The sequence below is a fragment of the Macaca thibetana genome, chromosome 4 (assembly GCF_024542745.1).
Source record: "Macaca thibetana thibetana isolate TM-01 chromosome 4, ASM2454274v1, whole genome shotgun sequence".
NCBI classification, from domain to species: Eukaryota; Metazoa; Chordata; class Mammalia; order Primates; family Cercopithecidae; genus Macaca; species Macaca thibetana.
This window is the reverse complement of record NC_065581.1, coordinates 37,223,868-37,248,927: the sequence shown is the minus strand read 5'-3', so window position 1 is coordinate 37,248,927 and position 25,060 is coordinate 37,223,868. Positions and strand designations below refer to the sequence as shown.

The following is a 25,060-nucleotide window of genomic DNA, read 5'->3' as shown; positions in this document are numbered from 1 at the left end:
TTTTCTTGTAGAATCTTCTCATGACTTTTCCTGACTTGTAACAATTTCCAAGGTCATTCTCTTTTGGAGCATTTTTTTTGTCTTTATCTTTCACAATGTATATATTTTTACAGATTTCTAATTATAGTATTTGTAATTTCCAGCTGCTCTTGTTTATTCTTAGAGTGTTTCTTCTTTTAGCATCCTGTTCTTGTTTCATGGATATAATATTTCTCTGATGATATAATTTATTTGAAGTATTTTTATGCTCCTTGCATTGTCTCAGTTTTCTGTGATTTTTTCCCCCCTGATTTTTCCATGCTTGAGGTTTAGAATTTTTTTTTATACTGCAGATTTTCCTCTAGTAGCTGATGATTTTTGTACATTTATATTTTAAGAATAAAGTCCTAAAAGCTAATTGGAAATTCTAAGTATATGTTTGCGTCTTATCAATTGAAAGAATTCACTGGAGGCTTTTTCTATGGGAGCCCCCAAAATGTCAGGTTTTTTTCCCCTAAGAAGTACTTTTTTTTTTTTTTTCTTGCTAGAGAGTAGAACCTGGCTATGAAGTTCTATATCTATGCAGAAGAGGCCTGGGTGTTTTCTTTTCAGTAATATGTCTGACTCCCACTCTGATCTATGCCAAGTGTACCGCTATCTGTAACTCCTTTAGTTTACTTTCTCCAGAGATGGCATTTCCCGTTTCCTATGGAGGTAAAAGTATAGCTTGATTACATTAGATGGGGTGGGGCTCTGGGAGACCTGCCTACTTCTTAAACAGATTTTCAAACAAGTTTCCTTTTCGAAGCACTACATTTCTCCCACTTCACTGCTTCTGATACCTGAGTCTTTCCAGGGCTCCTCAGGGAGACGTGCCTTGCTTCTCCTTGGTTTCTCCTTCTCTAAGCACTTAGGCTTGACCTTCCTTGGATCTGCTAAGTCCTTTAATAGCCTCCATCCATTTTCTATTTTCAGGCATTGTGGTTTGAGGTGAGTCTCAGTTCAAGAAAAATGAAATGAGTGTTTCTAGGTGTTTCCCCCCACTTGTTATTTTTGAGAGAGTTGTGCGGGGAATATCTCAGCTATTTTGAATTGAAAGTTCTGTTTTTATTTTTAGTTCTTTACATGCCTTGAATTATTTACTACCTTTGGGCTTTTGCATTTGGTGTTCAGCTCTCCCGGACATTCTTTTTCCCTTGCTCATCCTCCCTCCAGGCTAATTCCAAGTCAAATTTTAGGTCCTAACTTAAACATCATTCCTAGATGAGTCCTTCCTGATCACCTAGACTAGGTTAGGTCCACCCCTCATGATATATTATATCTATCAATCTATCTGTGTGTGTATACATATGTTTTTTATATTTTAATTTGTTGAGACGAGTCTTGCTCTGTGGCCCAGGCTGGAGTGCAGTGGCACTATCTCAGCTCACTGCAACCTCTGTCTCCCAGGTTCAAGCGATTCTCCCGCCTCAGCTCCCTGAGTATCTGGGATTACAGGTGCCCACCACCATGCCTGGAAATTTTGTATTTTTAGTAGAGACGGGGTTTTCCCATGTTAACCAGGCTGGTCTCAAACTCCTGACCTCAAGTGATATCCTCACCTCAGCCTCCCAAAGTGCTAGGATTATAGGCATGAGCCACCACGCCTGGCGCATATGTGTGTGTATATGTGTATATATATATATTTTTTTAATTTTATTTTTTTAGGCAGGGTCTCACTCTATTGCCCAGGCTGGAGTGCAGTAGCCCAATCATGGCTCACTGCAACCTCTGCCTCCCAAATTCAAGTGATCCTTCCACCTCAGCCTCCTGAGTAGCTGGGACCACAGGCACATGCCACTACACCCAGCTAATTTTTCTATTTTTTGTAGAGACACGGTTTCATCATGTTGCCCTGGCTGTTCCTGAACTCCTGATCTCAAGCAATCAGCCCACCTCAGCTTCCCAAAGTGTTGGGATTACAGGCATGAGCCACTGTGCTGGGCCGATGTACTCTTGTAACACCCAGCATGACTCTAATATAGCCTCTTTCTTCTGCTAGACTGTAGCTCCGCAAGAAAAGGAAACATGTGTGTCTTGTTCACTGCTATATCCCCAGTGTCCAGAGCAGTGCCTGGTATTCAGTAGGAGATCAATATATATTTTTCATTGTCAACCAACGTATGTTGATTGCTGTAAAGATTTGTAGCTTAATTTACAGTTGCCATCACTAATAAGTAATTATTTAGAGTTCAGCATTCCTAGTTATTATGATCATCTGTTTATTGCTATGGACAAGAGCCCATTTTATAGTATAGTGTTTCCATAATTACATTTTCAAATTTATCTTACAATGAACACTTCTAAAATGACAATTTACGGCCAGGCACGGTGGCTCACGCGTGTAATCCCAGCACTTTGGGAGGCTGTGGTGGTGGGCTCCTGTAATCCCAGCTACACAGGAGGCTGAGGCAGGAGAATTGCTTGGGCCCGGGAGGTGGAGGTTGCAGTGAGCCAAGATTGCGCCATTGCACTCCAGCCTGGGTGACAGAGCAAGATTTTGTCTCAAAAAATAAAAAATAAAATAAAATGATAATTTACTAACAATATTATGCACTGAGATTAACATAGTATATAAATTTTCTACTGCTGCTGTAACAAATGACCACAAACTTAGTGGCTTAAAACAATACAAATTTATCTTACAGTTCTAGAGGTCAGAAGTCTAAAATGAGTTGGCAGGGTTGCATTCCATCTGGAGGCTCTAGGAGAGAATCCATCTCATCTTTTTCAGCTTCTAGAGGCTGCCTGCATTCCTTGGGTTATAGATTCTTCTCATGTCACTCGGACCTCTGCTTCCATTGTCACATTTCTTTCTGTGAATCTGGCCCTTTTGCCTCCCTCTCTAAGGATTATGTGATTAGGTTGGGCCCAGCTAATCCAGGATAATCTCTTCATCTCAAGAGCTTTAATATAATTACATCTACAGAGTCCATTCTGCCAGGTAGGGTAACATATTCACAGGTTCTGGGAATTAGGATGTGGATATTTTGTGAGGCTGTTATTTAGCCTACAACACATAGACAGCAAAATGTGAACCCATAGATGAATTAATAATTAACAAAAGAAATGATAGGAGATTTACTTTTTTTTTTGGAGATGGAGTGTCGCTCTGTCACCCAGGCTGGAGTGCATTGGTGCAATCTCACCCCACTGCAACCTCTGCTTCCTGGGTTCAAGCGATTTTCCTGCCTCAGCCTCCCAAGTAGCTGGGACCACAGTCATGTGCCACTATGCCTGGCTAATTTTTGTATTTTTAGTAGAGACAAGGTTTTGCCATGTTGGCCAGGCTGGTCTCGAGCTCCTGATCTCAAGCACCTATCTGGGCCTCCCAAAGTGCTGGGATTACAGGTATGAGCCACCATGCCTGGCCAAAAGCTTTACTTCTAATGTATTTTAAGCTTTATATCAGAACAACCCACAAAGAAGATAAAATAAATTATTTTATTAAGTAAAAGCTTTCATAAATATATATCAAAATAATAAGACTTGGCCCGGCATGGTGGCTCACGCCTGTAATCCCAGCACTTTGGGAGACTGAGGCAGGTGGATCACTTGAGGTCAGGAGTTCGAGACCAACCTGGCCAACATGGTGAAACCCCATCTCTACAAAAAATAAAAAATTAGCCAGGCACGGTGGCATGCACCTGTAATCCCAGCTACACAGGAGGCTGAGGCAGGAGGATCACTTGAACCTGGGAGGTGGAGGTTGCAGTGAGCCGAGATTGCACCATTGCACTCCAGCCTGGGCCAAAGGAGTGAAACTCCATCTCAAAAAAAAAAAAAAAAGTAAAGGAAAAGAAAATAATAATAATAAGACAAGATACCTAACATAAACCAGTAATTATTAAATTGACAACATACATCAACTAAATGGTTGCTGAAGCATGTGCAGATACATTCTCATGCTTTCATGAATTCTGAGATTTCCTGGTTATATATAATATTTTCAGGTAGGGCCAACATTTCTTAAGGGTATTTATGCAATTTTTTTTTTTTTTTTGAGACAAGATCTCACTCTGTTGCCCAGATTGGAGTGCAGTGGTGCCATCTTGGCTCACTGCAACCTCTGCCTCCCAGGCTCAAGCTATTCTTCTGCCTCAGCCTCCTGAGTAGCTGAGATTACAGGCATGCGCCACCATGCCCAGCTACTTTTTGTATTTTTAGTAGAGACGGGGTTTCACCATGTTGGCCAGGCTGTTCTGGAACTCCTGACCTCAATTGATCCACCCGCCTCTGCCTCCCAAAGTGCTGGGTTTACAAGGGTGAGCCACTGTGCCCGGCCTGGTAATTATCCAGTTATACTAACAGTTACATAAAACAGCATAGTGTTTTTCTGACATTTATGTACATATATATGTATATATTTTTTCTTTCTTTTTTTTTTTTTTTTTTTTTTTGGGACAAGGTCTCACTTTGTACCCCAGGCTGGAATGCAGTGGTGTAAACACGACTCATTGCAGCCTCAATTTTCCAGACTCAAGTGATTCTACCTCAGCTTCCCGAGTAGCTGGGATTACAGGTGTGCGCCACCACGCTAAGTTTTGTATTTTTTTATAGAGATCAGATTTCACCATGTTGCCCAGGCTATTCTCAAACTCCTGAGCTCAAGCAATCAGCCCACTTCGGCCTCCCAAAGTATTGGGATTCCAGGCATAAGCCACACCACTTCTGGTCCTGACATATATTTTAAAATAAGTTTTAGGCTGTGCACGGTGGCTCATGCGTGTAATCCCAACACTTTGGAAGGCCGAGGCGGATGGATCACCTGAGGTCGGGAGTTTGAGACCCGCCTGGCCAACTTGGTGAAACTCCATCTCTACTAAAAATACAGAAATTAGCTGGGCTTGGTGGCACCACTGCACTATAGCCTGGGTGACAGAGCGAGAGACTCCGTTTCAAAAAAAAAAAAGGTTTTAGATGAAAAATATAATTAGCATTAATTATTTTCCATAAGTACCTATTAACATACTGCAGTATTGTTTGAGGGAAATTATAATAAAAACCTACTTGGGAAAAATAAAATCCAACATTCTTGATAGTTTAGTTTAAAAGGCTGTGGTTAGATATTTTATTCTCAGTTGTCTAGCAATGTTACATGAATGACTAGTACAAAATTACAGTTTCACAATAGGCTGATGAGTAAAGCTGTCAGCCAGCTCTTTCAGGTAAGAACCTCGCCTGGTAGCTGCATCTTGATGATCAACTTTGCTCATTTAGGAACAGTTTTTTTTTTTTTTTTTTTTTGAGTCTCACTCTGTCGCCCAGGCTGGAGTGCAGTGGCACGATCTCGGCTCACTGCAACCTCTGCCTCTAGGGTTCAAGCCATTCTCCTGCCTCAGCCTCTTGAGTAGCTGGGACTACAGGCATGTGCCATCACACCGGCTAATTTTTTGAATTTTTAGTAGAGACGGGGTTTCACCGTGTTAGCCAGGATGGTCTTGATCTTCTGACCTCATGATCCGCCCGCCTTGGCCTCCCAAAGTGCTGAATTACAGGCATGAGCCACCGCACCCAGCCAGGAATTTTAATACTTTCATCAGTTCATCCAGGTCTGATCTGGCTCTGACACATGAGCTGAACAGCATGTCTTACTTGACAAATCAAATTAGGGTCAGAAGTTTGCCTAATGAGTCCAGTTAAAATGCCAGGCTGCCCAAGGCACTAAAAATGCCCAGAAACCCACAACAACTCATTTCTCAGCTCCCTTTCCCCCAGTCTGGCCTGAATTACAAACTTAAGCAATATATTGAGGTAGCATTCTACACTGGAAAATGTGGTACATTTGAAAAACGATGAGTCACAATTCTATTTGACAGTCTTTCTCCCCTTGGTTTGTATGGCTGGCTGTCCGGCAAAGTACAGTACAGTAGCCACTGACTGCATGTGGCAGTATACTGAGTACCCAAAATGTGGCTAGTCTGAATTGAGATGTGCTGTAAGTGCAAAATGCATACCAGATTTTGAAGACTTAAATTAATAAGAATGTAAAATAATTCATTAATAATTTTTTATATTGATTACATGTTGAAATGATAATATTTGGATTTATTTGGGGATAGAGTAAATAAAATATATCATTAAAATTAATTTCACTCACTTCTTTTTACTTATTAAATGTAGCTACTAGAAAACTTAAAACCATATATGTGGTTCACTTATTTGTATTAGACAGCACTGATGTAAGGCTCCTGAAGTCCGCCTCTATTATCTTAGCAGCTCATTGTGGTCTTATCCATTCTTTGCCTTTGCAGTAACTTAGATTTAGAAGTTAGAATAGCAGGTAGATTTAGGAGGTAGAATAGAAAGTTTTGAACCCTGTGGCCACCCTTCAAGTCAAAAGAATTAAATGCCCAGGAAGACAACAAAAGTCATAATGCGGCCGGGTATGGTGACGACTCACACCTATAATCCCAGCACTTTGGGAGGCCGAGGCGGGCAGATCACGAGGTCAGGAGTTCAAGACCAGCCTGGCCAACATGGTGAAACCCCGTCTCTACTAAAAATATAAAAATTAGCTGGGCGTGGTGGCGCACACCTGTAATCCCAGCTACTCGGGTGGATGAGGCAGGAGAATCGCTTGAACCTGAGAGGGAGAGGTTGCAGTGAGCCGAGATGTGCACTTCAGCTGAGATGTGCACTCCAGCCTGGGCAACAGAGCAAGACTCCGTCTCAAAAAAAAAAAAAAAGTCTTAATGCAATTCTTCATCTCATTTGGATTTATTCTACAATATTGGAGGGGAAAAGGGAAAGGGGGCAGAAGAGTAATTTTCATATAAGTGTTTGCAGAGACAGAATGTGTGTGTATGAAGGATCAAAGAGGACTATGAGAATTATTTTGGGGAGGAAACACACACACCCACGAGGAAATAGGACAAAGAGTGTGTTGTATTCCATCTCCACCCCTCTCCACCTCTCTAGGTTTTGATCTACTTTATTTTGGCTATACCAATTTTTCTCTCTTTTTCTCAGTGTACCAATTTACACACTTCCCCTGATGGAATGTGGCTCTTGAAAAGAGGCCAGGCGCCATGGCTCACGCCTGTAATCCCAACACTTTGGGAGGCTGAGGTGGGTGGATCACCTGAGGTCAGGAGTTTGAGACCAGCCTGACCAACATGGTGAAACCCTGTCTCTACTAAAAATACAAAATTAGCCAGGCATGGTGGCACATGCCTGTAATCCCAGCTACTCAGGAGACTGAGGCAGGAGAATTGCTTGAACCCAGGAGGCAGAGGTAGCAGTGAGCCGAGATGGCGCCATGGCACTCCAGCCTGGGCAACAAGAGCGAAACTCCGTCTAAGAAAAAAAAAGAGAGAGAAGAAAGACTAATGGGAGATAAGGATGCAGGCAGGTGTAATAGGTGATAAGGATGCAGCAGCCTAGAAAGATGTTTAACTAAATTGAAAAAGACCTCACTCTGGTCCACCTTCTACGCTAATCCACCTTCTACTCTAATCCATAACTCTCTTATATGTGGAATAAATGCTGCTGATATTGTTAAAACATTAATATTTATCCAAAATACCAAATATTTAACTGAGAAATGGGGGAAAGCCTCTGAAAATATGTTTTTCAACAGGGAAAAAACAAGAAGAAAAAACATGATGGCATTGTTTATGAAACTAAAGAAGTTCTCAATCCATCTCCCAAAGTAACAAATTGTTGCAAATCACTGTGGGTAAAATACAGTTTTCAGAAGGCATACATGACCCAACTTGTCAGCTCCCAGCCAGTTCCAGCAATGTCAAGGAACTCAGGTAAGATCTTATTTGGATTAAACTAAGATAAATAGTTTACTTAGCATGTGTTTTTCTTGATATTAAGACCATAAAATTGGACATTTTATATATATATATATATATTTATTTATTTTATTATTATTATTTTTTTGAGATGGAGTCTCACTCTGTCGCCCAGGCTGGAGTGCAGTGGTGCAATCTCGGTTCTCTGCAACCTCTAGCTCCTGGGTTTAAGTGATTCTCCTGCCTCAGCCTCCTGAGTAGCTGGGATTGCAGGCGCCCGCCACCATGCCTGGCTAATTTTTTCATATTTTTAGTAGAGACGGGGTTTCACCATGTTGGCCAGGCTGGTCTTGAACCCCTGACCTCAACTGATCCCCCCCATAGGCCTCCCAAAGTGCTAGAATTACAGGCGTGAGTCACTGCGCCTGAATCACATTAAATATATTATTTAAATATGAACTATAAGAAAATCTATTCATCCCGGTTCTTAGGTGGCAAAAATCTAAAAGTGACTTTGCTTCATGGTACTAAATCTCTTTAGTTTCTATTAGCCCTGAATCATTGCTGTGACGACCAATTAAGGTAATCCCAAATGGGCTAAAAATAGATCAAATTTATCTTTTAATAAAAATTAGTCTTAAATTGGACCTGATAGTGTCTGTATTGTTAAGGTAGGGAACATTCAGATTAGATTTCTTCTTGATTTTGCCACTAGAAGAGAGAACATGAAGGAAAGATAAATTTGAAATTTTACGTTGCAAAAATGTGATTCCTAAATGTCCCAGAATGCTGGAAAAGTAGTTTTATGTTTTGAAGAGCATTAAAGGGCAGTGTTAGGTAAATTTATGAGGTTTTAGACTTTTAGATAAAAAATATGCTAGATACCCGAGAGGGATTATGAACATTAATTTCAACCTAATATCTAATTTTAAAATAATTACATGCCTCCTGAGAAAGTGGAAATTTCAAGCATCCTGATAGTTGCTTGCCACCACACCAAATACTTTTTTTGTTTTTGTTTTGTTTTGTTTTTTTGAGACAGAATCTCACTTTGTCGCCCAGGTTGGAGTGCAGTGGTACAGTCTTGGTTCACTGCAACCTCCGCCTCCCGGATTCAAGTGATTCTTCTACCTCAGCCTCCCAAGTAGCTGGGATTACAGGCGTCCGACACTACGCTGGGCTAATTTTTATATTTTTAGTAAAGCCAGGGGGTTTCCACCATGTTGGCAAGGCTGGACTCCTGACCTCAAGTGATCCGCCGGCCTCAGCCTCCCAAAGTGCTGGGATTACAGGCGTGAGCCACTGCGCCCGCCCTGCTATCCCATTTTTTAGAAAGCACTGAATTGACTGAAATTTTGAATCTTCTTCTTTTTTTTTTTTTTTTTTTTTTGTTTTTGAGACGGAATCTCGCTCTGTCGCCCAGGCTGGAGTGCAGTGGCGCGATCTCGGCTCACTGCAAGCTCCGCCTCCCGGGTTCACGCCATTCTCCTGCCTCAGCCTCCCGAGTAGCTAGCACTACAGGCGCCCGCCATTAGGTCCAGCTAATTTTTGTATTTTTAGTAGAGACGGGGTTTCACCGTGTTAGCCAGGATGGTCTCGATCTCCTGACCTCGTGATCCGCCCGCCTCGGCCTCCCAAAGTGCTGGGATTACAGGCGTGAGCCACCGCGCCCCGCCTGAATCTTCATTTGTTAATTCCGTTGTCAACAATTATTCCCCAAAGTCTGAGATTGTGTCACCTATGTACACGTTCTAGGAACTTGTATTTATTTTTGAGACGTAATTCACTTAACATAAAGTTCACCCTTTTAAAGTGCACAGTACAGAGGGTTTTAGTATACTCACAAAGTTGTGCAAATCGTCGCCACTATTCTAAGATTTTATATTTTATTGTAAACCCTTTCCAGTATGTTTTCACACTCCACCTCCTGATCCTCAGATTCCTTGTGAAGCTGATCGCTGTCTTCCGAGGTTTTCCGTGGGCGTTGCTACTTTTGCCTCAAATGCTTTTCTAATTACAGTTTCACTTCAAAAGAAGAGGCAGGTGAAGAGTTACTAACGCTGCTGCCCTTGATTATAGAGTAACAACCCACTAGCTAAAGTACATGCTTGTTTTCATACCTAGAACTCTCGTTTTAACATACGCGAGTTATATGTCAAATCTTATTTTGACATATGACTGGTAGTCTGGTGAGCCACCAATGTGCTTTCAATGCCTCCCAAACAATTAGAAACCAGGGATCTCCCAATAAAGAGGTGCCTCCCATGTCCTTCCACTTCTGGCCCAGGAGACCTAAGTTGCCTTTCTGTTCAGGCAGCAGCGCATTTCTCCCTTTCATCTTTATGATACCACTGAAGAAATGAGGGATGTGCGGAATGAGAGGGCGCGAACTTGTTATTACTGCGTCGAGAACGCCAGAGTAACCAAGGACGAATAGAATAACGCTGGTGCGCATAATTCGGGTACCGCGCCTTCCTAACTCCAGCTCCCGCCAGCGGCCCGAGGCGAGCTACGCGCGCGCGGCCGCGGGCCGCGCCACCATGCGCCCTCCCCATTGGCCACAGCTGGCCCACGTGACCTCTATCGCCTAACCTGCTCGTCCGCGCGCGCTTTTTCCTCCACAGAAAGCCTAGGGCGGGAGCGGGCGTCTCACGGGTGCGCGAGGTCGTTCGGAGGACCTGGGGGTGCTCTCTGGCGGGTAGCCTGAGACAATGCCTAAGTACTGTCCAGAGGAAGACTCTTACTGAGGAAGCGGAAGATTGAGGAGGTCCACCTCTCCCCTCAGTGGCTTCTGTCCCGGGCTGTGACACAGACAGACTGAAAATGGAAATCACAAGCCTTTCATTGGCAGGAATGTGACTCGCTGAAGCCAAGATTTATCTCTTTGGGGGCGCTCTACACATACAAACCTAACTCTTCGGGGGAAAATACATAATTTTTGTATGGGGAATTCAAAGCCACTTTTTCTTAGAAGAGTTGAGGGTCGTGGGAAATCCGGAGCAACCATCCTGATACACATCATTTAAGGGAAATTAGAAACTCCTGGGAAAACAAAGATGAGTAAAAGCAGAAGGAGGCCCTGCGCACCATTGCTGTGCGGGAATGGAATGATTTGACAAGGGCCAGTAGTGTAATAATTACAGATAGGAAAGGGCTAAATAAATGTGTGTGCATGTGTGTGTAAGTAGTATAAATGGGAAATATAATTGTAGAATTCAGTAGAGTTCAATTTAACTTATTTTTCTCTTTAAGAGTGCTTTGCTTGCTTTTGCTTTTTTTAATTTTTTGCTTCGAAGGCTTACCAACCCTTCCTCCTCTAGATAAACATTTTCTTTTTTAATTCGTTCATTCCAGAAATACTAGGACCTACTATATTCCAGGCACTGTGCTAGGTACTGAGATGACAATGATAAATAAAAACAGTACCAGTTCCTTCAATCATGGAGCATATGGTCTGGTAAAGGAAGCAGACAGTAGTTAATTGCACATATCAATGTTAAATATAATGTGATAAGTGCTAAGGAGAGGTCTAGATGCCATAATGGGGGATTTGACCTAGCAGGGAGATCAAAGAAGGCTTGCCTCAAGATACAACCCCTGACATGAGACCTGAAGGGGTTAAGGGGGTTGGAGGTTGCAGACAGAGGGAGCAGCTTGTACAAGGGAGCACTGGGAGCCTCTCCCCTTCCAATGACTGCCCACCTCACCCATTTCCACTATACATACATTCATCTTGCCCCTCAGTTCTCAGAAGACATTTGTTCTCTTAATTCCAAGTTCTTAGGGAGTGCCTGGTTGTAACCTACAATGATTGTTAAAGACAGTGTTACCCAATAGGTAAGTATACATATCTAATATAATAGCAATATACATTTAATATACAATATATATTAATATACAGTCTAATATGCGTTATCTGTTGTTTTGTATAAGAAAAATATACAATGACTGTAACAAATCGTAGGATATGATACATCCCAATAGAACTAAAAGTGCTGTAGACAAAGTAGTGAGAGATCACATGATTTTGGAAGACTCAAAAAAGGCATCTTAGCGAAAGTAATTTTCAAAAATCATTGAGTTAAGATTTGGTCAGATAAAGATACAATTTAGTTAGAGCATAAGGTTCTAAAAGAAGAGTAAGGAGGTTGAACCAATCAGTTGAAATACATTCCAAGGGCCTTGAAAACCAGTCTAAAGAGTTTGTAGAAACCAAGCTAGTGCAGTGGCTTGCCTCTGAAATCCCAGCTACTCCAGAGGCTGAGATGGGAGGATTGCTTGAGCCCAGGAGTCTGAGATCAGCCTGGGCAATGTAGCGAAACACACTGTCTAAAATATTTTTAAAAGTCTGTAGAAACTAAAAAGTTCTATTTAAGTTTTGAGAACTTTCCTGAGATACTTTTTCTCCCCTAATATTTGTCTTGGAAAATTTTAAATCTACAGAAAAGTGACAAAATTAACTCTATGGTTATTCATAAACCCTTCCCACAGATTAGTCAGTTTTGTTTTGTTTTGCTTTTTTTGAGACAGGGTCTTACTCAGTCGCTCAGACTGAAGTGCAGTAGTGCGATCATAGCTCATGGCAGCCTTGAACTCCTAGGCTCAAGTGGTCTTCCTGCCTCAGTCTCCCAAGTAGCTGGGACCATAGGCATGCATCACTGGGCCCAGCTAATTTTTTGTTTTTTTGTAGAGATAGCATCTCACTTTGTTGCCCAGGCTTATCTTAACTCCTGGGCTCAAGTGATCCTGCCTTGTCATCCCAAAATGTTGGGATTACAGACGTCAGCCACACCTGGCCTTGGTTTTTTTGTTGTTGTTGTTTGATTTTGCCTCATTTGCTTTATTCTAAGAACAAGGATATTTTTCTGCATAACCACAATACGACACTTGCGAGGTACTTTTTTTTGAGACAGAGTCTCTATCTGTTGCCCAGGCTGGAGCGCAGTGGCACAATCTCAGCTCGCTGCAACCTCCGCCTCCTGGGTTCAAGGGATCTTCTTGCCTCAACCTTCCCAGTAGCTGGGATTACAGGCACACACCACCATGCCCAGCTAATTTTTTTGTATTTTTAGTAGAGATGGGGTTTCACCATGTTGGCCAGGCTGTTCTCAAACTCCTGACCTCAGGTGATCTGCCCGCCTTGGACTCCCAAAGTGCTGGAATTACAGGTGTGAGTCACCGCGCCTGGCCCTGAGATACTTTTAAATTTTGAATAAGTACTTATTAATTAATAAGTGACTTACCAATTTTAATTTCATACTACATTGTAAGTGCTATATGTTTGCTTAAAAATACATTTTCTTGGCTAGAAAAATAAAAAATATGAAAAGGCATACAGTGAAGACTATCTCTTTCATTCTTGTCCCCCATCTGCTCAGTTCTCACTCCCCTAGTTCCCTATCTTAGGCAACTATTGTTCTTAGATTCTCAGGTATTTTTCCAGAATTCCTTTATGCAAACATGGACAATTGTGAATATGGATTTTTGTTCCTATTTTTGGATGAAAAGTATCGTATTAAGCACACAATTCTTACTTGCTTTGTCACTTAATATGATTTGGAGATCCTTCTGCATTAATGCTTAAATAACTTCCTCATTGTTTTTTTACAGTGGCATAGTATTCCATTGTGTGGATATACCATAATTTATTTAGACTGTTCCCTATTGACTTACACTCGGGCTGTTTCCAATTACTTAATATTGAAACCAATGCTGTAACAGATAACCTTAGACATATTTCTGTTTGTAAAATTTGATAGATAGATAGATAGCATTGCTCCCTACACAGGTTGTACCAATCTAAACTCCCACTAGCAATTGTGAGAGTATCTCCAAGCTTTTACAACAGTGGCTGACATATTGTAAGGGCCATATAAGTGTTTGCTTAAAAACTAGATTTTCTTGTTTAGAAAAATAAATAAATGAAAAGATGTACAGTGAAAAGCCTAGCCCTAAACCCACCTACTTGGGTGCTTACCCTTGGGCTGAGGTGAATCAATGCTTTGAGACCCTGGCTCTTTCTTCCCACACTATCTTCTCCCTCCCACTCTTGACTCTGTTGTAGGGTCTTGGAGATTTGGGGACCATCGTTGATCAAAGGCCAAATATTTCACCTGGTTCTAAACCGAGAGCTTTAAATATATGAATGTGCATTATTGTTGCTGTTTTACAACTTTAAATGAAAGGAGAGCTGACTTCAAGACAAATGGAAAGGTAGTGCTGTTTTTAGATAAAGTTACAGAGTAGCTGACCTTTTTCATCCAACTCTAACCTAATCAACAAATATCTATGGAGTACTTCCTATGTATAGGGCACTAAGCTAGGTCTTAAGAGTTATGAAATAGATACTTGCCCTCAAGGATTTCACTATTGTTTAGACTGGCACAAAATATAAATAATCATTATGTCAAGTTTCAACATGCAAAATACACCTCTTGCTTTTGGCACACTCACTGCTTTCCTTCCTGTCTCCTTCCTCCTCTGCCTCTTTGCCTACCTAACTGCCCTGATCACTGAGCTGCCCAAGCCTTGTTGGTTTCCTTGTAGCTCCTTCATTTCTCCCAGTGTCCATTATTGAAACTTACCCAACTTGTATTTCACTTTCCTGATGCAGATATTAGAGTTTGTATTTCTCAAGTGATAATTAGTTATGATTAGTTATTCTGTTAAACTAATAGTTACAAATCAATATGCTTTTGATTGGCACAGGCAGGCCTAGCCCATTTGGAAGTAGGTGAAATTTGTTCAGTCTTCCCAGTTGATTCCTGTGTGAGTACCTTCTCTCCTGGGTGAGCTCTCAACCCTCATTGATATCCTCACTTTTTTTTCAGGTGATTGTCATCTAATCATTAGGGTGTTATTTCAAAATGGTTTGAAGTGAGGATCTCAGGAGTATGTGTTATGTTTCAAGATACAATTTTATAGAAAACTGAAATGACAGGCAATAGGGTTGCAATTTTGATCAGAAGGCTGTAAGCCACCGACTTAGGGACTTACCCTTGGCTGAAGTGAATTAATGCCCTGGCCCTCCCTGCCCCACACTATCTTCCCTCTGCCACTCTTTACTCTGTCATAGGGTCCTGGAGTTTTGGGGACCATTACTGTCAGAGATCTTCGAACCCAGCTGGCAGCTGTTGCTCGGTGGCCTCTGGAGGAGAGTGGGAATGTAACGGTGGAAGTGAGTGGGTACTCTCCAGTGCTCTTAGGCACTCTTCCCTTTGTCTTCTCCCGGTCACCTTGCAGCCTGGCTGCCCATGGTGAAAGGTGATTTTTTTTTTTTTCAATCTCTATCACTCTGTGTAGGTGGCTGCCTTTTCCACTCAGCAGAAGTGGTTCTCACTAGTTGCCCAATGTGTTTAAAAGTGTGGATTTGTATAATGATGCTGTTGTATAATGATATTTGTATAATGATATTTGTTGCATTAATTTTAAAATCAAAGCAACTCAGGTTCATGGAAACAAATCAACAGTACAGAGAGTTTATGGTGAAAAGGGACTTGGACCAGCGCCTGGCACATAGAAAGCCCTCTATTTGTTGAATGAATGAATGAATGAATGAATACAAAGTCAGTGTCCAGCCTGTCCTTTACACCTCCACCCCATCCCACCATTCCTTTACTAGAAGTGAAATTCCTTAATTGGTCATGTTTTCCGGTTTTCTAGATCCATGATTCTTATCCCTGGGTGCATGTTAGAATCAGCTGGGGAGCTTAAAAAACAAACAACAACAACAACAAAAAAATCTATGTGTAGTCTCATTCCCAGACTAACAAAATTACTTTTTAAGCCTCCAAGCTGATTGTCTTGTGCAGCCAGCATTCAGAACCAGTATTCTAAATAATGTGCCTTTACATTTATTCCTCTCTTTTTTTTTTCTTTTCTTTTCTTTCTTTTTTTGAAACAGGATCTCACTGTGTCTCCGAGGCTGGAGTGCATTGGTGCAATCTCAGCTCACTGCAGCCTTGACCTCCTGGGCTCAAGTGATCCTCCCACCTCAGCCTCCCGAGTAGCTGGGACTGCAGGCATGCACCACCATGCCTGGCTAAGTTTTTGATTTTTTTTTTTTTTTTTTTCTTTTTAGAGACGAAGTCTCACTATGTTGCCCAGGCTGGTCTGAAACTCCTGGGCTCAAGTGATCCTCCTGCCACTGTCTCCCGAAGTGCTGGGATTGCAGGAGTGAGCCACCATGCCTGGCCCGCTATCTCTTGGTTAATCATATTCATATCATCCATTGACTCCTTGACATGACAGATGAGGTTTAGCTCATACCGCACCCTCCTTTTTCTCATATTTGATGTTAAATTATTATTATTATTTTGAGACGAAGTCTTGCTCTGTTCCCCAGGCTGGAGTGCCATGGCGCGATCTTGGTTCACTGCAACCTCTGCCTCCCTGATTCAAGCGATTTTCCTGCCTCAGCCTCCCGAGTAGCTGGGATTTATAGATGCCCGCCACCACACCCGGCTAATTTTTGTATTTTTAGTAGAGATGGGGTTTCACCATGTTGGCCAGGCTGGTCTCGAACTCCTGACCTCAGGTGATCTGCCCGCCTTGGCCTCCCAAAGTGCTGGGATAACAGGCGCGAGCCACTGTGCCTGGCTGTTAAATTATTTTAATATTTCTCTCTCTTGTCTTCATAAACTTAAATAATTTGCACTCCTATTTCTTATTCAATCCATTTTCAGCAATGTCACATGAACTCTCATTTTGTAAGATGAAGATACTAACTTCCATGTCTTCTCACCCAGTCTTCTGGAGCCTGCTATTTGCTCCTCATATTTTTTAATTCTTACATTTTTGAAGTAGTTAACATTTGCATTCTGACCTCCAGCCACAATCAGCTCTTCCATGCTATCCATAAGTTGTTTCTTAAAGTTACAAACCAATAAACTTGGTTTACATTATAGTATTTATATAGTGTCTATCACCAGGTCTAGTGATAGTAGCTGACATTTATATAATACAGAATTTATTGTATAGTAAGTACTTTATGAACATCATTGTTTAGTTGTCATAATGATCAGAAGGTCCCTTTTTTAAAATGGGGAAACTGAGGCACGGAGTTGAGGCTTATTTAAGAACAGGAAGTCAGAAAGTAGTTGAGACAGAACTTGCACCATTTTCTACAGAAGGATAGGATGAATTTTTTTTCTTTAGGTGCAAGTTTAGGACCCTTGCCAGATGAAAAGATAATGCACATCAAGGTCAAATACATATTTTTCTCTTCTCTGTTTCGGGGAGGAATAAGGGTGGTCTTTGGGTCTTGTCAGTTTTCTTTTTTCCATTTCTGTTTATTTCTTCTTTTTAGAGATAGGGTCTGGGTCTTTGTCTGTTGCCAAGGCAGGAGTGCAGTGGCGTGATCATAGCTCACTGTAGCCCCCAGCTCCTGGGCTCAAGCGATCCTCCCACTTCAGCCTTCTGAGTAGTTAGGACCACAAGTGCACTCCATCACACCTGGCTGGCTGGCTTTCTTTCTCTTTCTTTCTTTCTTTCTTTCTTTCTTTCTTTCTTTCTTTCTTTCTTTCTTTCTTTTTTTTGGTAGAGACAGGGTCTTGGTCTATATTGCCCAGGCTGGTTTCAAATTCTTGGGCTCAAGCGATGCTCCTGCCTAAGCTTCCCAAAGTGCTAGGATTACAGACATGAGCCACCCTGCCCTGCCACTTTTTAAATTTCTGGTAGTGACTAATTTCAAACACTTCAGGATCTCTTTCCTTCTTAGCAGATGGACCAGTCTCCTGTTTCATATACAAAATTGATGTCATCAAGGGTAAATACCTGAATCTTCCTCACTTCTTCCAGACTTCCTTAAATGAGCATCATATCTTATCTCCTGTCCTGTCTCAAAGGAAGGAGGAACCCTCCTCCTGTTCAAAACTAATCCTCATATTTGTATTCACATTCCTCCTTAACTTCTGGGACTTCACCTCAACAATTTGCCCTACTGTATCTCCCATTTTCTGTGGCTCCTAATCTAATTCCTCTCCTCAATCTGCAAACCTGCTCAAGACTCAATTGAGAAAGTTCCTGCAAGACACCTCCTCCAGCTACTGCCAATTCTCTCATTCCTTCATCAGGACACTTTAGAAGAGCAGTCTACACATATTGATGCCAGGTCCAGTTTGGTAACTCAAATTCATGCTCACTGTCATGAAAATTTCCATTCATCCCTACTGCAAGACCAGTTCTCTTTTCTGATACTTAGAGCCTGGGTTATACCAGCAATTCTTTTTGTTTTATTTCATTTATTTATCTATTTATTTATTTTTGAGACACAGTCTAACTATGTTGCCAAGGCTGCAGTGCAGTGGCGCCATCTCAGTTCACTGCAGGCTCCACCTCCCAGGTTCAAGCAATTCTTCTACCTCAGCACCCCCTAGTAGCTGGGATTACAGGCATATGCTACCATGCCTGGCTAATTTTTGTATTTTTAGTAGAGACGAGGTTTCACCATGTTGGCCAGGCTGGTCTCGAACTCCTGACCTCAGATGATCCATCTACCTCAGCCTCCCAAAGTGCTGGGATTACAAGCGTGAGCCACCATGCCTGGCCAGCAATTCTTTTTAAAGGATCAATTTGTCCTTGGCAAGAGACTTTGAGCCTTCCTGAGATTGATTTGTAGGCCTGCTAAATTTAAGCAAATTATTTTGAAATTATTATTCAGACCAAAGATTGTTAAGAATTAAACTTCTAACTATAATAAGTTTGATTATGAAAGGACATGCCTTTTGAGATGGTGCCATAACTATTGATTTTGTACTTGAAATATTTGCATCTTCAAAACGATTGAATTTAAAGCACTAGCTAATGCTCTAAAGTCCTCATAAAAGAAACCACTTTCCTCAACTAAAAGAAGAGGTCACTTTGAGTTTGACATGAAGCCTTGAGTTCTGGTGAGGTGGTTTGTCTCTGAGAAAGGGAGACATACATTTTCCAATCTGTCAGCAGATGGCCCAGAATGTGGAGAGGCCAAGACTTCCAGTACTTTCAACCTAATTTTTTTCCACATTGTGTCAACATTCCAAAGGTAATGTTCAAATACTTTCTTGAAATTCCTTTTAACAGTCTGGGACTTAGGGGTGGTGGCTACCAGCAGTGAAGACTCTATGTCCTAGAATGACTTTACCTTGAGAAAAATCGCCTGAAATTATGCCTAGTTATACAGATAAAGCGCTGCCAGGTTTAACACAGAGGAATATCTTTTTGGAAGGAAGTATAAAACAATCCCTTCAGTTTAAACTTAAGCCACATTTTAATTTGCTTCATATTTGGACTATAAGCTTCCTATATGATCTTTTATTATTTTCCGGACTTTATCATTTCCTTTCCTCCCCTCATCCATGTGATTTGTAATTATTACATCCTCAAACTTCCCCAAGTTCTAAACCATACAGTCGCTTCCACCAAGTCTCCCTTTCCACTGGGAACTACCCTTTGAGAGTTGTTCTCTTGCGCCAATCTGGTTACTCTCTAGGCACATTGCACCATTGAGATCCTGGGACTTCCGTACACATGGTTGGACCCACCTGTTGTTAAATCTTGTGGCTTTTTCTTTCTTAATTTAGTCTTACTCTATTTATTGTGTTTTACTGGAATACTTCCTCAAGAGACTTCCTAACAAATGGTGTATGGGAGAAAAATTCCTGAGTCCTTGCATGTGTGCAAATGTCTTCATTCAATTCTCACATATTTTTTATTTTTATTTTTATGTTTTTAGAGACAAGATCTCACCCTGTTTCCCAGGCTGGAGTGCAGTGCAGTGATCTTTAGCTCACTGTAACCTTGAATTCCTGGGCTCAACCTATCCCTCTGCCTCAGCCTCTTGAGTATCAAGGACTACAGGCTCATGCCACCACATATGGCTAATTTTTAAATTTTTTGTACCGATGAGAGTCTCACTATATTGCCCAGACTGGTCTCAAACTCCTGGGCTCAAGCAGCCCACTCATCTCAGACTCCCAAAGTGTTGGGATTACGGTAAGCCACTGTGCCTGGCCCCACCTTTCACATATTATTGACAGTTTAGCTGGGCATATAATTCTAGATTGAAAATAATTTTTTATAAAACCTTTGAGGGCATTAAAAAATTTCTCCCACTATATTCTAGTATCCATTGTTGTTGATGGGAAGTCCGTTGCCGAATAAATTCCTGTTTCTCCTCAAATGCTTTAAAGAGTCTCCTTATATTTATCCTTGGTGTTTTGAAATTTCAATATGTTCAAAGGGTAAGGTTTTTATTTCCCCATTTGCTGTCCTAAGAACTTGGTAGGATTTTCTAATATGAATGTTTGTGCCCTTTAGGTCTGGGAAGCTGTTTTGCATTGTTCGTTTATTTCCTCCTCTGTTTCACTCTTCCTGGAATTCCTATTAATCAGATGCTGGTCCTTCCATATTGTTCCTCTGTATTGCCTATCTTTTCTCTCATGTTTTTCAACTTCTGATTTTTTTTTTCCCCCGCTGAGATTTCCTTGACTTAACTTTTTTCAGGCTATCAATTGTATTTTTAATTTTGGCAATCATATTTTTGAAATCTGAAAGATTTTGTTCTAGGATTTTTCTTTTTTTATAGCATTCTCTTTTGTTTTATGAACGTAATATTGTCTTAAGTCTCTCTCTAAACAGGCCAGGTGCAGTGGTTCATGCCTGTAATCCCAGCACTTTGGGAGGCCAAGATAAGAGGATCGCTTGAACCCAGGATTTCAAGAGTCTCTCTTTTTTTTTTTGAGACGGAGTCTCGCTCTGTCGCCAGGTTGGAATGCAGTGGCACGATCTCGGTTCACTGCAACCTCTGCCTCCCAGGTTCAAGCGATTCTTCTGCCTCAGCCTTCTGAGTAGCTAGGACTATAGGCGGGCACCACCACACCCAGCTAAATTTTGCATTTTTCGTAGAGACGGGGTTTCACCATGTTAGCCACGATGGTCTGGATTTCTTGACCTCGTGATCCGCCCGCCTCGGCCTCCCAAGGTGCTGGGATGACAGGCGTGAGCCACCGCGCCCGGCCTATTTTTTTTATTTTTGTTTTTATTTTTGAGACGGAGTCTCGCTCTGCCACCCAGGCTGGAGTGCAGTGGCGGGATTTCGGCTCACTGCAACCTCCACCTCCTGGATTCAAGCGATTATCCTGCCTTAGCCTCCCGAGTAGCTAGGATTACAGGTGCACGCCCGGCTAATTTTTCTTTTTTCTTTCTTTCTTTCTTTTTTTTTTTGAGACGGAGTTTCGCTCTTTTTGCCCAGGCCAGAGTGCAATGGCGCGATCTCGGCTCACCGCAACCTCCGCCTCCCGGGTTCAAGCGATTCTCCTGCCTCAGCCTCCCAAGTAGCTGGGATTACAGGCATGCGCCACCATGCCTGGCTAATTTTGTATTTTTAGTAAAGACAGGGTTTCCCATGTTGGTCAGGCTGGTCTTGAACTCCCGACCTCAGGTGATCCGCCCACCTCGGCCTCCCAAAGTGCTGGGATTACAGGTGTGAGCCACCGTGCCGGGCAATTTTTCTGTTTTTAGTAGAGACGGGGTTTCACCATGTTGGCCAGGCTGGTCTCGAACTCCTGACCTCAGGCGATCCTCCCACCTCGGCCTCCCAAAGTGCTGGGACTACAGGCGTAAGCCACTGCGCCTGGCTCCACTCTTATTTTTAAAAACCTCTCTAAACACATACATTAGAATTTGCAAACATTATTTTCTGTTCACTGAATTATGTGTTTTCTTCAGGATTACCGTTTTGTTTATCTGGTATTTATTTTTTTGGCAAGGTCTTACTCTGTTACCCAGGCTGGAGAGCAGTGGCAAGATCTTGGCTCAGTGCAACCTCAACATCTTGGGCTGAAATGACCTTCTCACCTCGGCCTCTGAGTAGGTGGGACTACAGACACACATCATCATGCCTGGCTAATTTTTTGTTTGTTTGTTTTTATTTTGTAGAGATGGGGTCTCACTATGTTACCCAGGCTGCTTTTGAACTCTTGGCCTCAAGTAATCCTCCTGCCTTCATCTCCCAAAATGCTCGGGTTACAGGCATGAGCCACCTTGCAGGTAATTCTTTGTTATTTTAGTGAAAGATACAGTGGGTAGCTAGTGTGGGTTTTTTCTGCTGTTATGTGAGAACTGTTCCCCCAGGTGGGTAGTAATAACTAACATTTATACAGTGTTTACCTGCGTTCTAGGCACTGTTCTGTGTAGTGTATTAACTTATTAAGTCATCTCAACAACTCCTCTATGAGGTAGTTACTATGGTCTTTTCTTTTCTTTTCTTTCTTTTTTGAGATGGAGTTTCACTCTTGTTACCCAGGCTGGAGTGCAGTGGTGGGATCTTGACTCACTGCAACCTCCACCTCCTGGGTTCAAGCAATTCTCCTGCCTCAGCTTCCCAATTCTCCTGCCTCAGCTTCCCAAGTAGCTGGGATTACAGGTGCGTGCCACAATGCCCGGCTAATTTTTGTATATTTAGTACAGACGGGTTTTCCCTATGTTGGCCAGGCTGGTCTCAAACTCCTGACCTCAGGTGATCCGCCCAACTCGGCATCCCAAAGTTTTGTGATTACAGGCATTAAGCCACTGTGCCTGGCCATAGTATTTCATTCAGTTTACTATTCCATCAATTGTAAGATGAACCATTATTTTGTTTACTACTAAAAAGGTAAATAATGCTGTTGAAGTATGACATGTCTTTATAAGATTATAAGACACATACTGATTATGCATGTATTAAAAATCTTAGAATGAATGAATAATACATTACTATTGCCGTTTTACAAATGAAGAAACTGAGGCATGGACAGAATGGATAACTTGTGGCAGGTTACATAGTTAATATGTGGCAGATTTTATATTTGAACCCAAGCTTTCTGGCTTCAAAATTCTACCACTATACCTGAATGCCTCTCCAGGACTCTCTCTAATGGAGGCTCAAATGGTGCATAGGAGGGTTTTGAGTTGTCTGGGATTTAGGGAGATGAGTTAGTTTCTAGCTCCATGTCCCCCAAATGCCAGAACAAAGAGACCTTTAATTTGAGGTGCCAACATCCATAAAGAAGCTTCTGCTTTCACCACAGGGTTTGACCTCTTCCGTTAAATAATGGTCTGGATTCCTTCCCTCCTTCCTTCCTTCCTTCCTTCCTTCCTTCCTTCCTTCCTTCTTTCTTTCCTTCCTTGCTCCCTTCCTTCCTTTTCTTTTTCTTTCTTCTTGCGTTCTTCCTTTTTTCTTTCTTCCTGTCTTTCCCTTCCTCCCCTTCCTCTTTCTCTCTTTCTCCCTTCCTCTCTTCCTCCCTTCCTCCCTTCCTCTCTTCCTCTCTTCCTCTCTCTCTTTCTCTCTTTCTGCCTTCCTGCCTTCCTTCTTTCTTTCTCTCCTTCTCTCTTTATTCTCTTTCTTCTTCTTCTTTTATTATTTTGAATTTCACCCTAGTTGCCCAGGCTAGAGTGCAATGGCTCATTCTCGGCTTACCGCAACCTCTGCCTCCTGGGTTCAAACTATTCTCCTGCCTCAGCCTCCTGAGTAGCTGGGATTATAGGCATGCACCACCACACCCGGCTAATTTTGTATTTTTAGTAGAGACAGCGGTTTTCCATGTTGGTCAGGCTGGTCTTGAACTCCCAACCTCAGGTGATCCACCTGCCTCGTCCTCCCAAAGTGCTGGGATTACAGGCATGAGCCACCGCATCTGGCCTCTCTCTCTCTCTCTCTCCCCCTTCTCTCCTTCCTTCCTTCCTGGTCTTGAACTCCTGACCTCAGATGATATACCCGCCTTGGCCCCCCACAGTGCTGGGATTACAGGCATGAGCCACTGCATGCCCCCCCACCCCACCGGCTGCCTGCTTGCTTGCTTCTTTCTTTCTTTCTTTCTCTTTCTCTTTCTCTCTCTTTCTTTCTTTCTTTTTCTTTCTTTCTTTCTTTTTCTTTCTTTCTTTCTTTCTTTCTTTCTTTCTTTCTTTTTCTTTTTTTTTTTCTTTCTTTTCTTTCTTTCTCCTCTCTCTTTCTTTCTCTCTCTTTCTTTCTCTTTCTCTTCTTTCTTTTCTTTTCTCTCTTTCTGTCTCTCTCTCCTTCCTTCTCCTTCCTTCCTTCCTTCCTTCCTTCCTTCCTTCCTTCCTTCCTTCCTTCCTTCCTTCCTTCCTTCCTTCCTTCCTTCCTTCTTTCTTTCCAGACAAGGTCTTGCTCTGTCATCCAGTCTAGAATGTAGTGGCACAATTATGGCTCACTGCAGCCTCAAACTTCTAGACTCAAGTGATCCTCCCACCTCAGCCTCCTGAGTAGCTGAGACTACAGGCACACACCACCACACCTGGCTAATTTTTTGTATTTTTTCTAGAGACACGGTTTCGCCATGTTGCCCAGGCTGGCCCCGGACTCCTGGCCTCAAGTGATCCACCCACTTGAACTTCCCAAAGTGCTAGGGTTACAGGCCTGAGCCACCTTGCCTGGTCTGAATTCTCTTTTCTTTCGTTTTATTTGCCTGAACTCTCTGCTGGGTACAGTGAGCTGGGGGCACCAAGTGGTGCAGTTGGTCCCCATCAGACTTCCAGTCAAGGGTGCGTCTCCCTCTTCCAGTCTCTGGGTCTTGGCTGGGTAGATGGGCTTCCAAGCATCAGGAGCTCCTGTGGTGGGTTCTCTGTGCTTTCTCTCCTGGTTTGTTTATCTGCAGCTTGTTTCGTCTGCTTTCTGCCTTCCAGAAACACATATAGGTCTCTCATCTGTTGTTTGACCTGCCTCCCATTCTCTTCGGTGTTCTGACCTTGTTCTTTTTCATACTTTCATTTTGGTGAGGTCTTGGGGGAGATTAGGAGAGATGGAGAAACCAGTGCTTGTGCTCAGTCTTGAACCAGAAGCCCCTAGACCCCTATTTTTAGTGAACAAAATCAGGAGTATAAATGGATGACCACCATGTGAGAAAATAAAATATTAACATTATGCCTGGCAGTGGAAAGGCACTTATAAATCTTCACAGCATGTTTGCTTCAAAGCTTTCCTAAATGCAACTGAAAGACAGGTGGTGGGAGGTCCTTACATAGGATTCGCAACATACAATAATATATTTTAAAGTTCCGACACATTGAGGCTGATTATTTCCTTTACAAAGGATTTTTTTTTTTTTTTTAAACATGGTGTTTGTCACCCAGGCTGGGGTGCAGTGGCACGATCATGGGTCACTGCAGCCTCGACCTCCCATGCTCAAGCAATCCTCTCACCTTAGCTTCCCAAGTAGCTGGGACTACAGGCACTACCATGCCCAGCTAATTAAAACTTTTTTTTTTTTTTTTTTGTAGAAACAGGCTCTCCCTATGTTGCCTAGGCTGGTCCTGAACTCCTG

General features: G+C 42.3%; 2 protein-coding genes across 3 annotated transcripts in view; one reads left to right on the top strand and one right to left on the bottom strand.

Moving 5' to 3' along the window:
- The window catches only part of SRSF3 (serine and arginine rich splicing factor 3), a 400,608-nt gene that overhangs the window by 169,952 nt on the left and 205,596 nt on the right, over window positions 1-25,060 (bottom strand). The window lies entirely within an intron of this gene.
- PXT1 (peroxisomal testis enriched protein 1) overlaps window positions 7,626-25,060 on the top strand; it is a 34,587-nt gene continuing 17,152 nt past the window's right edge. The window contains exons 1-2 of one of the 2 annotated variants that reach the window (XM_050787873.1): window positions 7,626-7,778; window positions 21,681-21,791. In XM_050787873.1, coding sequence (XP_050643830.1) covers window positions 7,727-7,778; window positions 21,681-21,791 — 163 coding nt within the window. In that variant the 5' untranslated portion in view covers window positions 7,626-7,726. Of the gene's footprint in view, window positions 7,779-10,963; window positions 11,601-21,680; window positions 21,792-25,060 lie in introns of those variants that run through there. The other variant, XM_050787874.1, reaches the window with a different exon arrangement.